The sequence below is a fragment of the Suricata suricatta genome, chromosome 7 (genome assembly GCF_006229205.1).
Source record: "Suricata suricatta isolate VVHF042 chromosome 7, meerkat_22Aug2017_6uvM2_HiC, whole genome shotgun sequence".
NCBI lineage: Eukaryota > Metazoa > Chordata > Mammalia > Carnivora > Herpestidae > Suricata > Suricata suricatta.
The window spans coordinates 60,199,501-60,217,645 of record NC_043706.1 but is presented as its reverse complement, the minus strand read 5'-3'; the positions used below and the strand labels follow the sequence as shown (position 1 = coordinate 60,217,645).

Genomic DNA, 18,145 nt, shown 5'->3' with positions numbered 1-18,145 from the left:
TTATGTCAGTAGGCTATGAATCATATCCAATTATCAAGATGCATAAGTGCTTTTTATGTGACGTTCAAACATCATTAATTTTGTGCTTAGCATAAGCTGCTCAAATGGTATGATTTCAGTAATTTCTAGCATCTATATTACAACATCGATATAAATTCAATGCAAATTGGAAAATGAACATCTTCATCTTGTTTATATCTGCAAAAAGGCATTTACTGAACACAGGAGCACACTGAACCGACATTGCTACTGAAGAAAAGAATCTGGAATGTAGCACAGAGAACCTGAACAAGAGGAGTCTGTACACAAGGCAAGTCCCAGAGAAAGCCTAGCTGACCGGCCAAAGCATTCTCACAGACTCTCTCGGGTGGTCACTGAGGTAAAACCACTATAACTGTGGTAAATATGAAAAACGAAGAAACTACCACCTCACAACAAACGGAATCGATCAAATTAAACCCTCACCAGTAATTCCCCATTTATCTTAGTATTTATAAAATGGATTCTCTGTCTGGAAAATCTCAGTGTAGCATACATCTAAGGCAATTAGAATGTAAAAATTTTTTTCTACTGGTTTTACAGTATGGATTTTAATTAAAAATGTTTGACTTCTCACTTAATTTTTAAACAGTTGAGCCCCCACATAGTGCAGGGCAATATGTTGAGTTGACTATCAATTTTGAATAATTAAAATTATTTTAAAAATGCATAGAAACTTACCTCAAAGTCAAGGTCTGAATATCGTGATTTTCTTCTCTGTTAGATTTTTTAAAAAGAAGAAAAACCAATATAAAGTTATATTTAGTCATTCAAACAAAATGAAAATTATTTTCAATAAAATATCCTGTACCTTTGTATTTTAAGTATTTCCTTCAAGTAACAATACTGTATAAATTTTTATGATTTCAAATTCTTTCACCCACAGGATTTCATTTTTACTTTGAACTTCCATTAAAATTGAAGAATATAAAAATACAGAATATTTCTCATCCTGAGCTCTTAATTTTTTCAGCAAGGAGAATTTTTTTTAATGTGAACTCACACACAACTTTCAATCTTGAAGGGGACTTTAGGTCTATGACAGCAAAATTATAATTTTTACTTTAGAGACACAAAGGAGTAAAAGCTATGTAGGAAAACATCATATACACCTCTCAAGACTTCCCACCAGCCTACCTCAGTCTTCATTTCTACCAAACTCTCTGGCCTTCTGAGACCCAAAGTTCTGTATGTCTCACCCATAATTTTTTTTGGTAGTTGATGGTTCTCCATGATAGGAAAGTCCTAACTTCCAGTTCTTAGGAACTGAAGTTTTTATTATAATTTAGTAAAAAAAAAAAAAGTTCACACAGTAGTGAATTATAAGTGTAGATGTCAATGATCTCAGTGTTCCTCTATGGCTCTACTCTGTCAGACAGTTCCTGAATCTACTTATAGATCACTATGTATTAATAAAATAATTAGGTGGTAGACCTGATAAAATTAGAGAACATTACTTAAATGAAATTAATGTGATTCTAGGACTATAAATGTAGGGAAGGTATACTTAGCCTGAGGGAATTTGGTCTAGAAGGAGATACCTGGTAAATGTAGAAGGGTTCTCCAAATATTTAGAGAACAAAGAAATTTTCCAATCTGAGTTTTTTTATTTTTTAAGTTTATTTATTTTGAGGGACAGTGAGTGGGGGAGGGGCAGAGTGAAAGGGAGAGAGAGAATCCCAAGCAGGTGCCGCATTGCCAGCATGGAGCCCAATGTGGGGCTTGAACTCACAAACTGTGAGATCATAACATGAACTGAAACTGAGAGTTGGATAGTTAACCACCCGAGCCACCCACATACCCTAGTGTTTTTTTTTTTAATTTGATTTTTTTTGGATGAACTGGGAATGAAAAAATAAGTATTAAAAGCAAGTAATATTTAGGCAGTTGTATATGTAAACCTTTAGGCAAATGTCTTTTTTTTTTTTTCTCTCTTCTGCTATCCCAATACCTATCTTAAGTTCAATAACCTAACAGGGAACCGCACCCATGAGAGCTGAGATTCTGGTAACTGCTAAATAGTAGAGACAGGCACTAGGGTAGTTTACTGACAAATATGCCCACATTTCTGCACTAGAGTTACCATGTCACTGTAGAGCCAGAACCTGTCTATAAAACCAACTCTCCAAAGCATGCTTCACTAGACAAAAAAATACACTAAAAGATTTTGTTAAAAAAAAGTTTAAAAACTTTGAAATTATTTGATTACAGTGGAGCTGGATCACGGTATCCAGTCTTCAAGTGTAATCAAGGAGAGTGTTGAGAAGGAGATTGCTTTAAATTTAAAAATGTTAATGTTTATTCATTTTTGAGAGCTAGGGTGTGAGCAGGGGAGGGGCAGAGAGAGAGGGAGACACAGGATATGAAGCAGGCTCCAGACTCTGAGCTGTCAGCACAGAGTGCGACGGCAGAACTCGAACCCACGTACCACAAGATCATTACCTGAGCCACCCAGGTGCCCCTGAAAACACTGCTTTATTAAATGAAAATGGCACATTTATGTCACTTTGTTTCTTGTCTCTAGCGTCACTGTAGCCTAGCCCTAGTGACATACTGGAAGAAGTGTGTAAGAAGGCATTTAACCCAGGCCTCCTTTGCCATGGCCCACCGCTATTGTGATCTGCATTGTAAAAAAATAAATAAATAAAATCAGGTTCCAATGTAGCCCATTGCACTTTGATGCAACATATATACTAAATGTGTTTCCATTCTGCTCTGGAACGCTTAGCCTTCTGGGCACTATGACTCAGCAGGACATTTTTGTAAGTATACATTAAACAAAATTCCTTCCTTCATACAGCAAAATGCAAGCATGGAAACAGTTTTAAGCAGTTGTTATAGAACATTAGTCATGAACTTTGAGTTCCATTTGAAAATTAAATAGTGAGATCTTATGAGAAAGGTTCAGCTAGCTAGCAGAGTAGGAAAAGGCCCTTGTGCTTCTGGCACCAAGGGCTTCTCTGTCGCCGCAGGTCTGTTGTAACAGAAGTATGTTGCAATGTTTCTGAATGCAACGCTGTGTAGCCTGAGGACTCGACATGCTGATGGTCACATGTCAACGAAGGTTCCATATTTTAGGAACAAGAACAAAAGATGGGAATTTAGAAGAACACCAGAGAGAGATTCTGCTTCTTAAAGCAGATGTCACCTATGCACCTATGTTGATGTGAAATACGAAAAACAAAATGGATATACCCTATGAATAGATTTCCCGCTCTAATTTATTAAAATGAAATTCTAACATAAAGGTAGAGCAGAACTAGCAGCCTTAAAGGATCAGACTAAGAAATAAACAACAAAGCAGATTTTGTTAAAAAAGTTTTAATCAAAAGAGCCTAAAGATGGTGGGGGTGGGGGGTTAGCAGTGAAGACTTAAAGATTGGAGAATGGGAAAAATGTGGTAGATTTTCAGAGCCCAAGGGAAGTTAAACTTTGTGTCATCTAATTCATATCCCCACAATACTAACCTAATATTCCAACCTTTTATAATTTACAACGTGTTTTCACATTTGAACATGATAACTGCCCTGTGGGATGGTCAGGAAAGTATTATTTTTTATATCTATTCTACGAATTAGGAAAACTGAGTCCCAGAGTAGTTACAATGACTTGCTCACTCACCTGGGTAGTAAGCAAACGAGCTGGGAGTCACACTCAGGTCTTCTAACTCAAACCCTTCACCAGTGTCTCACTATGTGTTCAGTGGTAAGAGCGGTAATATTTTATAGCCAAGATGCCTGTGACAATTTGCTGATTGTTACTAGAACTCAGCAAGAACAACACCTGAGGACCCAGTCAATCCAAGGCTGACAGCAGTGGGATAGGGATGCTTTCTAGCCATAAAGTAGGGTCAAGCAGAGTAACTTTTGTCAATTATATTTTCAAAGAAAAAGTCTAATGAGAAAAAAAAATCTAATGGCATTATAAAATTATTTGTGATGATTACAATAACAAAAACCATTCTAATATGGGATACTTCATGAAAAATCATACAGTAACAAACTGTAGCTGACCTCCTCTTCCATGATGTGTCTCCAAAGGCAAAATCCAGTTTATCTTAAAGAGGTATCTGACAGCGGGAAATCGTGGTATAATGCAAGAATTTGAGTGTTCAATTCTGTTATCCTTGGCATACAGGCGGTATGTTAGAAAGTATTTCAAAGCACTGAAGTTTGTAGAAACTATGCCTGACTTATACATTTATTCAAATGTCCCCCTGAGCTTGCTGGGAAGTTATTGTAAAGTATGAAAGTGGTTAGTAATAGTGGTTATATCTTTAAAAAATGAGACTCGATTAATAAAAGTTATCAAATCATGACAATTTTTTTCTGATTACGTTGATGACTGAAGAATTGGTACATCTAAATTTAAAATAAGCTAGGGAGGGGGTGCCTGGGTAGCTCAGTCACTTAAGGGTTTGACTTGGGCTCAGGTCATGATCTCATGGTTCATGAGTTTGAACCCCGCATCAGGCTCTGTGCTGACAGCTCAGAGCTTGGAGCCTGCTTTGGATTCTGTGTCTTCCCCTCTCTCTGCCTCTCTCCTGCTTGCATTCTTTCTCAAAAATAAGTAAATGTTAAAAAAAAAAAAGCCAGGGTGGTATTAACATATTTTATGAAGATATAAACCCCTCTATATGAACCTCACTTTCTCAAATAACTTGTTACAAATAATCCTTCTGGTCACAGTAGGTGATAAAAAAATCTTGTCAGTTCTTCTGAGGTTTCCTTTTCTTAATTTTCCACTTAGAACTCATCCTAACTTGTATTCTATCCTCAATACTCCATTAAAATTCTTCTTGTCAAGGTCTCTGATGAGCTCCATCTGGTCAATTTCCAAGGTCAACCTTCTGTCCTTATCTTGCTGGACTCTCAGAAGCTTTTGAAATTTAATCATCTCCTCATTAAAACACATCATTTTAGCTTTTCCTTGCCTCCTCCTGTTGGCTATAGCTCATTCTCAAGTGTCTTTTGCTGGCTCTTCCTTATCACCCTGCCATCTAAGTAGTGAGTTCCTGAGTTCTCTTTTTCCTCATCTTCTCTCCTTGTTAACAGCATTCATTCCGTGGTGGCAAATTCCATCTTTTAAGTTCCAAACACCCTTTTCCTCTTCATGTCTGTCCCGTCACAGAAAATGTCAACTTTCTAGTTGCTCAAGTCATAGCCTTAGGAGTCATGCTTCGTTCCCTACATCTCTCACTCTGCACATAACATCCACCATAGATGGCTATCTGTTCCACCTCTGAATTCTCTCTTGATCCATGTATTCCTCTCCATCTTTGCTTTCACCTCCACAGTCAAGGACATTCTCCTGTTTAATATCACTGGATCCTAATCCTTTCCTCCAAATCATCAAAAAAGGATGGATGGATGGATGGATGGATGGATGGATGGATGGATGGATAAATGATCATGACAATCTTCCACTTAAGAGTTTTTGTTTGCTTCCACTGTTTTTACAAGGCTCTGGAAAATCTAGTTTCTTTTTCCTATGCCAATGACATCTTATGCAGCTCACCCCTTGTTCCGCAGGTCTTCTAATCCTGTGAAAGTATCCCAATCTCTTTCCTATCTCAGGATCTCTGCACTATGGTTTCTTTGCCTGAAACATCTCCTCACCTTCCAGATCCTCATAGGCCACACTCCTTTAACTTCACCCTGTACAGCACTTCAGAAGGCTCAGACCACTTTATCAAAAGAAGTCTCTCCTTCACATTCCATGGTTCTTCCCCAGCTGTTCCCCAGCGTATCCATTTGTTAACAGTAAGTTATCTATCTATTCCATAGGGTGTGTTTACCATAGGGACAGGATCCACATCTGCCTTGATCACTTTTATATCCCCAGCATCTACAAAAGGGCTTGACACAATAATTCACAAAATTATTGATGAATAATTGAAGGAGGTACACTCTGGCAGCTAAACAAGCCCCAAATAATGTGATTTGTTTCTTATTTTTGTTTTATTCTTGTTTTTCTCATTCTTTGGAAGACTTTAGATAAGCAGGCAGACTAAATATGCAAAGAAAACCATTATGAATGGGTTAATTGACAGCCAAAAGGATCAAGACAATTTAGGGGAATGCAGGCTTATCACTGATAGAAGGAGAAAAATTTCAGGATGATTTAAGAGTGAGAAAATGCACAAGAGTATGAGACTACACAGAGAAATACTTAGCAAGCATATGCATTAAGGCATCTCTCCATATCTAAATCCTCTAGAATGATGAATAATTTCTCAAAGGGGAATAATTCATTGTGTCACTTCAAATTAAACTGGACAAGACACTAGAAGATTCACTTCAAGGGATAAATTGCACTGACTAATAAATGGCAATACAACTGCCATTAAAACTTTTATTGCAGAGCGAGCAATGGACATATTCAAAGAGAAAGCTTAGCTACCAAATCCATTCAAAATATCTGTGAAAATAAAACCTGAGGATAATTAATTTTGAAAAATGACTTTCTTTCAGCCAGTTTTGTTTGTATGGCTGCATAAATGACAAAATTCCCTAATCGAGGAGCAAAACCAAAACACTATAGAAGGGCGAGGCGCCCTTACACTACAGCTATGTGAGAAAAAACGTAAAAAAGAAAATATGGCTTCCACACAATGGTCAGTTCTCTAATGGTTTCTGCTAGTGACAGTCTCCCAGCTCCCAAGTGAGGTCACACTATTTTTTCTAAAGTCCTAAATATCGATTTAGTACAGCATTCAAGCTTCTTCACAGAAATTCAAGATATAATGGTAATGATATAATAATAACACAACCTTACATCTGAAGTGCTTCTTTCCATTTTCAAAGGGTTTTCACATCCATTATCTAATTTGATCCACATAGTAGCTCTAAGGGAGGCAACTGTGATGTGACATTATAGCTAAAATGTTTTACCTTTAAAAACCATTATAGTGAGAGCTCTACAATTCATGTCCAGAGGAAAACCAGAGTATAAAAATTTAGCCTAGAATGGTGTCCCTTTGTACACATTTATAAATTGAGAGGGACTTATCTGACAATGTTTTCAGATACATTTCAGTTAAGTTCACACCAACATGGTCAGAAAAACCCGAGTGGCAAACTTTCTGCTTTTGATAAAATCATTTTATAATCTACTACCTAACTCTGATTAGTCATTAAGAGATTCTTCCTGAATGAGAAAAATCAAGGCAAAGTCTGTCAGGAGAATAAGGGGAACCACTTAATGTATTTACATCTGAGCCATGAGAATTCAAGTGCTAGTGGAGCGGAGAAGCCACACACAGGATCATGAAGTAACCCCGAGATTAGCAGAAGAGACTACCCCTCAGGCTGGACAAAGGGAGATGGCCTTGAGACCTGAGCCCAGGGGCTGATGCACCTGGAAGAAGCTGGAAGCCTTATGGAACAGCAGCTAAAGAGACACAAGGTGCTGCTCAAAGCAGAAAGGGCAGGGAGAAGTATCCTGGGACTCTCCTTTCTGCCCACCTCCAGTCCCTCCCCAGTACTTCCGAGTGGCCAACCTTCTCTCTCAGCCAGAGGCACAAGAATCGGAATCAATTCTGAGTGACACAGGGGACCATGTGCCAAATAAGCCCAGGACATGCATAGAAACTGGGAAAAGTTTTGAGTAAGGAAATGTTTCCTATTTAAATCTAACAGCTACAGGTTGTGGAATAAATACCACTATTCCAAAGATTCAAAGCAAATACTGACCTATCTTCCTATAATGATAGCTCTAGACTTTTTTCAAAAAATAAATAGAACCACAATCCAAATTTTAAACTGTTTCATAGTCCTCACAATGGCTTGAGAACTAGGATACCTCCATATTTCCCCCACCTGCTCTGTAGCACTTAGTGGTTATTTGCTTTATATACACACCAAATATCAACACACTTTTTTCTCAATCTTTGAAGGTGAATGACTTAAGTGCTGATGACAATTTTGTTCTTCTTAACCTTAAAGCACTTAGAGGACATGGAGGGCTGGAGTCATTGTGAGGATTTCTACTGTATGAAAATCATAAGTATCCCATCATTGTGGAAACTAAATCTTTTAGAAACTAAAATTTTCAGAATTGCTTATATAGTTTGGAAGATGGAAGACCACACATTAAAAGAAAAAGAAAGGGGCACCTGGGTGGCTGAGTTGGTTAAGCATCTGACTTTGGGTCAGGATCATTATCTTATGGTTTGTGGGTTTGAGCCCGGCATCAGGCTCTGTGCTGACAGCTAGCTCAGAGCCTGGAGCCTGTTTTAGGATTCTATGTCTCCCTCTCTCTTTGACCCTCCTCTGCTCATTCTGTCTCCTCTCTCTCAAAAATAAATAAAATATTAAAAACATAAAAAAACCCCTAAATATTAAAAAAAAAGAAAAAGAAAAAGAAGGTACTGTTAGGCAGGGGAAAATCTGGATATGCTTTTATGCCAGGGAACTTCATGTGCTTATAAAACTTGTTTACACCAATAAATAATTGGGGGCTAGCTAAACAAAGTCCCCTGGAGGTTGGAACCTTTTCTGCTAGCACTGCCTTCAGGGTTGGGGTGCCTCCCTCTTTCTTTGTTGTCTCCTGCTACTTTGAATAAACACTTCCACACACAAACCCACTCTTTGGCTTTGTCTCTCCCTCAAATCTCATTTTTCCTTTGTCTTCTCTTTTCCTTATGAATGTCACATCCTGTGCCACAACTGGCAGCTTTTACCTTCTCTTTTTCCCCCCTCCCCCTACTTCCCACCATGGCAATTTGTGAATACCCACTCCTTTGGAGGAAACTTCCCGAATTACTACAAACATCGTTGTTATTATCATCCTTGGAAGGATCCTGATGCACCTGGCCATCTTCTGCTGCCCCAGCTTCCCAGGCGGGGTGTACCTGGAGCTGCCAGCTCCCTTCTCACCCAGAGGGACAGACGACTCAAGCTGTTCTATGGCTTGGGCTGAGTGTCACCCACATGTTCACCCATTTGCATTTTCACATTGTCTTCTAAGACTCCAAGTACCTCTGGCTATCATTGACCACCTCTTTATGTAGTTACTCCAGCCACTTTTTGGCTTTTTCTCTAATGTCAGGACATCATCTCCTCCACTAGTTGGCCCTGCAGATACAGTCTAGCAGAGCTAATAACTCAACCTGACATTGCGTCAGTCTGCTCAAAAGGAAAGCACCAGTGACTTTATTTGCATAGCCCATAGTTCTGTCTCCAAAATTTGCTAGTGCTGTATACTTATACTTTATCCATTTCATGTCTTTATTCACCATAAGACCATGTGTCTGTCAAGGGTTAAAATGAACTTTAAAGTTTCTCTCCTGCTAATGTCCAGACACATTACTGTCTCTTTTAGACAGCATAAAATAGATCATGACAGAAAGATTCTTTTCCTAGATGTGCTATGCACTTGCTCTGTAACCTTGAATAAATGACTTTACTTCAAGGATTATAACAACTTATCCATTGCACAGAGGTGTTGTGAAGATTAATTAATTCATGTTTTTAAGGTGATTTGAGGATCTACTAATGAAAGATGCTATATAAATGCTAATTTTTATTATTCATTCCCACATCTATATATTCTCTTTCAGCTGTCTCCTAAAATGGTCACCCATAAGCAATTACTATTAAATTCTTTTAAAGAATGAAAATGAGGACCTGAATTTTCATTCTGAAGCCTGAATTTTCTTCCTTTTCAAGATGTAAGCCTTGTGATCTCTTAAGTCATTTAAATGCAGATCTTTTGGCTGAATCACAGTTACATATGATGCTTATAGTTAATAATAAGGATATGGAGATTTGGAAAAATTACAAACTCAACAAAGCCGCACTTGGAAATTCAGCCTATTGTTCCAGCACACACAACCTGTACAATTTCAAACCCAGAAGGGTTTTTAGGCTTTAGATATAAAGCATTTTTATAATAAGCAAGAAATTTAATGTAAGTCCATTCTAACCCCTGTAGCTCATTTTAAAGAGTCATTCTATATAGAAGACTCCATATGGCCATTATGAGTTTTGACTAGTACATCAAAATTATGATTACTTAGGATGTTATATTATTATATGCACGCTCACTGAAAATCCTTTTGAAACTTTTGTGATTTTGTATAAACATTATGTAGTTTGTGCTTATGCAGTCATTACTGTAAGAAATCTGCTACTCTCTGGGATACACCAGTTAGAAACAGAGAAATTGTAGCTATTCTGTTGATTGAGAAGGATGGAATGCTCTTGTCTACTGGGAGCTCTTGCTGTGCAAGAGTTTACTTGGCCTCACTACTCCTATGCTTTTGGTTCTAAGGGATGGTTCATCTCAGGAACCCCACTCTGTTTAAGGTTGATCTAGAATCTAGGAATTTATTCTGATCCCATCCACTTTCCCACTTTAGTCTAGAAGTTCCTTGGTCCAGTTGGGGGAAAAAAATCTCAAAATCACACCACTCACCAAGTTACTCTAGCCTTATAGGGTCTCTCTTCATGTTGATACAATAGAAGGAATGGCTTTGTGAGGAATAGGGAGGTATAATTGCCTCTGGGCACTTTTGAACACTAGAACATACAGTGATCATCATATTTACTGATGGAAAGAGGAAGCAACCAGTTTTAGTGTCTTCCTCTAACTAGTGTTTTATGAAACGATCTAGAATATTAAAACAATTGCAATACATACAAAAGAATGCATGTATTGCATTGTATACTGAACATATGTAATAGAATACATGTAGTTTTCAGCAAAATTTCAAGATACAAGATATAAAAGTCTCTTATAAAACAGGAATATGATGCATGTCGCAAAAAAGCAAGACACATTCTTTAGATCTTATTTGATTAACTGAAATATAGTATGAATGATACCAATAACATTTGATATGCTGTATTTTATCGGCAAAAAGGGGATATGCTTTTTTATAAAAGCGATGTGGTTGGACCTGAGAGTCCTGACTCTTAACCTGATCAATATCCATCCCTCCTGAGAGTTCATAATTTCAGATAAAAGTTTTAGCGGTCATCATTATGCAAGAGCTAAGATCACAACACTTACTCTAAAGATACTGACCTAACATAATAATAGAGTTTATAGTTAGTGTAATGGAAGACCCCACAGAAACATTCCAATTTTGGTATTTTTAATGGGTGCCCTCACACAGAAAACCCAGATTTTGGTTTAAGTTTTAAACACTATCCAGGAACTACCTTAACCACCAAAAGGTACCTAAGAAACATCAAGAAGATCTTCTATTTTTTCTATTATGAGAGCTCTACTTGGTTCCCATTCTGAAAGAATTATGACTGATAGTTATCCTTTTAATTACAGCGGACTCCTTTTTTAAAACATGATCTTGAGAAAGGGCATTCTGATGAACTACTGGAAAAAAAAAAGTATGTCTAGAATTTTAATCCCAATATGCCTAAATCATTTGTGTGATACATAACTGTAAGAGGTCATGTGACTCTTCTCCCTCAATCCAGTGTCACATGAATCAACTTCTCAAATGTCAGCTATTTCAAATATCAAGGAAAGGTTTATTCTGTTGCTTACCTCTAATGAACTCATTGATATTGTTGACCCAGTTTCACTTCTTGATAGTCCTGCATTATCATCCAACTCAGAGGCCATGAAATTCTTCACAGCTGTGCGAGGCTCAAAGGGCAAATTCTGCATATGTTCCTGGGGTGCAAGATGTTGATCTAAGTTCATATTGAACTGGTCTATTACAGGGGGATTCATGTTGAATTCAGGATTCACTTTGTAGTGCAATAACCTTTCATGTGGCAAGGTTTCCATACCAATATTCATTTTGCTTTCCTCTTTCATTGATGGCTGGGTATTTACAGAACTTCTCGGCATCACAATATAGTCACTTTCCATCATTCTTTCTTGAGGATGGACTATGTCCATATCAGCTCCTCTCAAATTGTCATCCGTACATAAGTACACAGTTCTTCGCAATTCGCTGTTCTCTTTTTTCAAACACTGATTGCCAAGCTCATTCATACTCATAGGCATGTGCATACCGGTGGGTTGCTGGATAATGACTTTGGAAATGACGTTTCCAGGCAGTGTTGAATAGCTTAGCCCTTCAGGGTTTGTTCCCTTTTCCTCTTCATCATCATTTAGAGAAATCCTAGAGAGTGTTCCTGTTATTGTTGCTGCTCGGCAAGGACCAATATCCTTGTGAAGAACTATAAATTAGGATATAAAAATTCAGAAAAGACAGTTAATGTATATTTTCTCATTGCTGTATTTTGCTCTCTACTAAATAATTTCCTTAATAAAATAAAAAATAATATTTTAAAAACTATATGTCTATTGTTTGTAGATGGTCCAGATTACTCGATCGCTCTTTATTGATTTGGATATGTTTTCTATGTTTATTGATTCTCAGGTAGTCCATAACTAAAACATATCGGAAAGTTGATTAATGGACTTTCAAAAATCTCAATACCTTATTCTTAAATAATTCTGCATAGCTTTTCAGGGAAAAGGCAGATTATCAGGGAAGTTTTTCCATAAATCTACTGCAAAGAGTTTTTGAAATTATGCATATATTCACACAAATTTGACTTTTCCTCAAAGGCTTTTTCCCTAAAGAATTCTACAAGTTCTATTCATTAAAATACTTCTTGAATGAGGTAATCGATGAGAATTTCATCCTATTGCATCAGAAATTCCTCTAAAATTATGCATGTTGACAATTAATGAGCATTTATCTATGAAGTCCATATGGTCAAGGTAGATACAGGGTTCAGAAGTATTTATCATCTTCAGTTCTATGTGGGGGAAAAAAAGAATTTCTTTACAAGATCAATCCATATGCTTGAATGCCCTTGAGGGGGTATTAAAATTGCCAGTGACTTTAAGCAGGAAAAACTGTTTGAGCCTCTGACAACTCTATTCAATTTAAGCCTGAAAAATAATCACTTAGAAAAATTAAAAATGCATGCTAACTTGTAGTATGAGAGGGAAAAAATGAAATCAAACCAAACCAAACAAACAAAAGGGTTCAGGATTTTTTATTGAAATATATTTTAGTTTTTTTTTCATTTCTATAGAAGAAGAAAGTCATATATTATGAATAATAGTAGAAGAAAGACTTGAAGCATGCTTAGTTGTAAACAATTGTGAGTTTTGAGGTAGGGAAGAATGAAATTCTGAAAAATTATTCTTGGCAATTTTGGTATTGAAAGCACACAGGACACTTAATGCTGTTCTATGTACAAAGCAGAGCAATTATCACTGAAAATGTCATTAGGCATAGATAACTATAGAATATTTGGTTTACTATTTCCTCATGAAAAGTTTCAGATATATTGAATTATACCCATTGTTATCCAATTTTCAAATAGCATCATAATTATGCATTAAGCAGAGGCTGAAAAACAGAAGATCATGAATGTCTTTAACTACTACAAAGAAGCCTTCAAAATTACTGCAAAATATGCATCATTCAAAAAAAGCATCATTCATGTAATATCTTTTATCTTTTGAGACACCATATTTAATTATTATATTAGTTCTCTATTTCAGTCACTAAATATCAAGTTAAATTTATATCTATGTATTTTTATTAATCTACAATTTGGTTGTAACTTTATATATTATTAACTAAAAAGGTAGAATGATTTAGTTTAAAAAATTATTTCCAAACTTCTGAATAGATCAGTGATAAACTGTGGCTGCTAGGAACAATTTGCATAAAAAACATTAACAAGCTAAGTATGTTAAATTAATAGAGTTAATGATATCTTAAATAGCATACTTTAAAAAATATCTAAATTTTTAATCTTTAACTACATGTAAAAATTAATTCAAAATTTATAGCAGTACAATTTAAAGGCAGTTACAGGCATGTGTCTTTCAACATTAAGGACATACAGAGAATTTTACACTTTTATGAATATATTATAAACTTTAAGCAAAACTTTGGTACTGAATACTGATTTTATAATCTGTATTTGTGCACGATATAGTTTTGTATCAGTTAATACAATTTGTAGTTATAGTCACCACATTTTTATCAAATGACACAGCTATCTTTACTGAAAAATTGTTTATCTTAAATATTTGGGGAAAGGTAATTCTTCTTATGAAGTAGTATCTACTCTATATGAAAGATAGGTCTGCCTCTTAGACTTTCTTAAAATAGGTATCCAAAATTTGGATAAACATAAACAAATGCATACCCCCTACACATGCAGACACGATGATGAAGTGATAGGGCTTTGATGAGAAATAAACTAAGTTGTGAAAGGCAAAACCCAAACACAACACAACAAAACAAAAAGCACCTAAATATTTTGTATGATCAGATATATATTCTCCCATTTGGGAAAGTGAATTTCAACAAAACTTAGAGAAAGATTACTTAGAGTCCATTAATTGAAAGTTTAAAATCGAATCTATCTGTACATGAACACAAATCTCGAAGAAAGACTCAGAAGAAAGTTCCTGATAAGGTCAGTAAAAAAAAAAAAAAAGGCACAGACAAAAAATGAAAACATTACAAAAATATTTTCCAATGAAATAATGGTCTTGGCCTGTATTAGGAATACTAAATCCCAGAATTCAATGAAGTCTGGGGCAAAGGGGTAATTTAACAAAGGAGCAGGATGAATACTGAGGGATGAGACCAGAGCTTGGAGAGGATGGTATAACAGGGCGGTTCTGCAGCTTCAGCAAGCATCAGAAGATCTGGATGGCTTGTGAGAACACTGATTACTGTACCCCAGCCCCCAGTACGTCTGGGGTAGGGCCTAAAGTTTACATTTCAAACAAGTTCCCAGATGATGCTAACACTGCTGCTGGGCAAAACTACTCTGATCCTATTTTGATTCTCTGTCAAGGAAAACTGTAAAGTATACACCAAAAGAGGCCTAAAGAAAACTAAACTAAAGGTATGAAAACAAGAATCAAATGAATTCCTAGTTGTTTTAAATACACTCAGGCTTCTGGACCCCAGACAGATCACGTCCCATCTTGGAACACAGATGTGGAAGCTGGCACCATGACTAGTGATCTTTGAGGAATTTTGGAGAGCGGATGCAGCAAAGGAGAATGTTTTATCAATTTTCCAAAGACAGAAATGATAGACTTAGGAAGCCAAACACCAGTGAGATTGTTTCTTAGATATTAAACAAGAAAGAAGGATTCCTAATACCCTATCCCCAGGCCCACTATGCGCTGCCAAGTTATGACAGTTATTGTACTGCTCTGCTAGGACCAGACTCTACATTGAGTATTTTCAGTGAATTCAGATCTCAGAATATGGGGGCCCTTGGGTAGCTCAGTTGGTTAAGCATCTGACTCTTGATTTTGGCTCTGGTCATGGTCTCATGATTCATGGGTTTGAGCCCCATGTCTAGCTCTGTGCTGACAGTGCAGAGCCTGCCTGGGATTCTCTCTCCCTCTTTCCGTTCATCCTCTCCCTCTCATAAATAGCTAAATAAACATTTTTAAAAAAGAGATGAGAATATGAACTTAGTCTCTCATATTCTTGTGATTGTAACAACTCTGTAATCTCAGAGCATGTATAGATGTTTAATGTTTATCAGTTGAGTCTGAGAAATATACTTAAAGGGAGTCAGTGTGGGGTGGGTGGGAGGTCCCTACTGAACACAGCAGGGATCTACACTCTTCTCCCATTCAACTCCGTTACTGACAGTTTGAATAAATGTTCAGAAAATATTCTTATCAAAGTTTCAATGTCAAAAAATTTCAAATGGAAAGAATGCTAATCTGAAACTAGCAAATAGATAAATGCAAGGCCAGATTTTTCTTCAAGGGAAAAAAACCCAGAGACTTTATATAATACTATACTATTAAAGTTGTGACAACTACTGTAAAAAGTCTTAGGGGTTTAGATGACAGGTTGACAGTAGGAATATACCAGTTGCTCTGAAATGAGATGCAAATGTAGATAACATTAATATAAGCAAAGAGCCAACGATGAGAAATGCTGAACAAGGGTGTACATTTGGGCACCATAATTTAAAAGTTATTGACAAATTGGAGGCTATGTGGGGGACCATGCCTGCTGGTGGTAAGTGCTATGAGGAATGAATGAGGAAATGTTTTTTTTTTTTTTTTTTAGTCTGGAGAAAAAGGACAACTTGGATTGGACTAAATAGCATTTGCTTTTAAACATCTGGATATTTAGATGAAGTAGATATCCAGTCTTATTCTAGAAAGCAGCACAAAAGTCAATGAATACAAGGTAAAATAAGGTATGTTATAATCCCAATATAAAGAAATGTTTGCAACAACTGGAATTATCCAAAAAATGAACATGTAGTTTCCTTTGAAACTCTTGAATCATCTACTCCTGGTGAGCATTTTAGCCACAGGCTAAGGATGGCCATCAGAGACCCTGTCCATGGACCCTAGAGCTCCAAGGCACAGAGCACTGCGTGGTTTCTTCTGGGTCCGCTAAGAACATAACAGCAGCAGTAGTATGATACACAGAAACACAATGTATTTCATCCTTGCCACAGCCCATATTCCACAGGTGCTGAAACTGAGGCACAAAGAGGCTAACCTGCCCTTACACCTGACAACCAGTAAGCAGTGGGATGGAAGTCTTAGGTCTCCAAGTCAATGCTTTTTTCCTGTCACTGTACTTCCTAATTCTTAGTTTCTCAATCCTCATTCTCCCTTCACCCCCTACCCCTCCCTCTCCACCACATTCTCCTATTGAAATGTTTCGCTTTGGAAGATTCTCTTTATTCATCCACAGGAATATGTCATGTGCAAACTGTGGCATTTCCTTTAAAATCAAAATCATAAAAATGATTTAACATCCCTATTGATGTTTCTAAAATCCAAATATTCTTACCTGATCGACAAGCAATGTCTACATCCTTTTCAAAGTCTGTCTGTAACAAGAAATAATAAGGTATAGAATCATTATTTGATGAAAACCTTGAGCGACTTTTACTAACTAGATTAACCAAAGTTTACAGATATCTGACTAGGCAGTACTAGATTATTATTTTGTGCAAAAGAAATTTCTCAAGGGATAATCAAATTGTGTTCAAGACTACTTCCTACAGACCGAATGTTGAATAAAAGCAGTGGAAAAATGGCATACAATTTTAATAAAGCAATACAACTTTATCTGTCATCTTCAGTCAGGAGATGACACCATATATAAAAGGATAGAATTTCAAGGCAATTTCTTAAACCACACACAAAAAGGAATGTGCACGATTATAAACATACTTAAATACATGTCTTTGCTATTTGTGTTTTCGAAGTATTCACTTTGAATATGTTGTTTATAAAGTAGTATCTTATAGTACAGCTTTGTCAAACCCTTAATACTCAAACTAGGTTCTTCTCATTATCCATTTTCATTCAAATTGACAAAAGGCTTTTAGGTTTAAGAATTAAAATGGAAGATTAAACAATACTAAGCTGGTCTAAAACCTGCTAGGGCTCAGTTTCATCCCCATATTTTCTTAAAACTTTTATTGTAAATAAAGGTACTTTGTTTAAATGGTAAAAATAACCCATCTTAATCAAGCTCTTCCAGTCATATACTAGAAGACATTATTTATAATTTTTTATATTTTAAATTAGAAATTTCAAAGTTTGTTTTTAATACAGAATTGATTGATTATTCCTTCTCAAGCTTTAGCTGCTAGCATATAATTTAGACTATTTTATGTTGTCTAATCCAAAAACATTCATAATAAATTAAATATATTGTAAAAGAAATCTCTAAGCCCTGATTTTAACAAATCATAGCTTAAATCTTATCTTATTTCTAAAAGACACCAAACTGTTCATGCTTAAAGTACCTCTTAATCTCAATAGTAAGAGCACAGGTACAATGACTGACCTTTTACTGGAAATGTGGCCACCTTCTTCCACGCTAGGGCAGTGGTTCTAGTCTTAATCTGCATATAGAACCACTGACATGTGGGGCCCACTCCAGAAATCAGATTTCATTGACCTGGAATGTGAATTCTAATGCACAAACCAGGCCAAGAACTACTACTTTAAGACCAGAAGTGAAGGTCCACAGTGTTCTAATCTGTAAACAAACATGTTCCCATGGACAAACTGTTACCCCTAATTTTGTGCAGGGATGAGAGCAGTCTCTGATGTTGCATGAAGACCCCACACTCAA

The 18,145-nt window shown here is 36.4% G+C and overlaps 1 protein-coding gene across 3 annotated transcripts in view; it reads right to left on the bottom strand.

Annotated features, from left to right (window-relative positions):
- Positions 1–18,145, bottom strand: part of ADGRB3 (adhesion G protein-coupled receptor B3) — a 719,614-nt gene that overhangs the window by 22,223 nt on the left and 679,246 nt on the right. For all 3 annotated transcript variants that reach the window (XM_029944937.1, XM_029944936.1, XM_029944938.1), the window contains 3 exons: positions 16,847–16,886; positions 11,554–12,197; positions 721–756 (listed from right to left, as the gene is read on the bottom strand). In XM_029944937.1, coding sequence (XP_029800797.1) covers positions 721–756; positions 11,554–12,197; positions 16,847–16,886 — 720 coding nt within the window. The remainder of the gene's footprint in view (positions 1–720; positions 757–11,553; positions 12,198–16,846; positions 16,887–18,145) is intronic.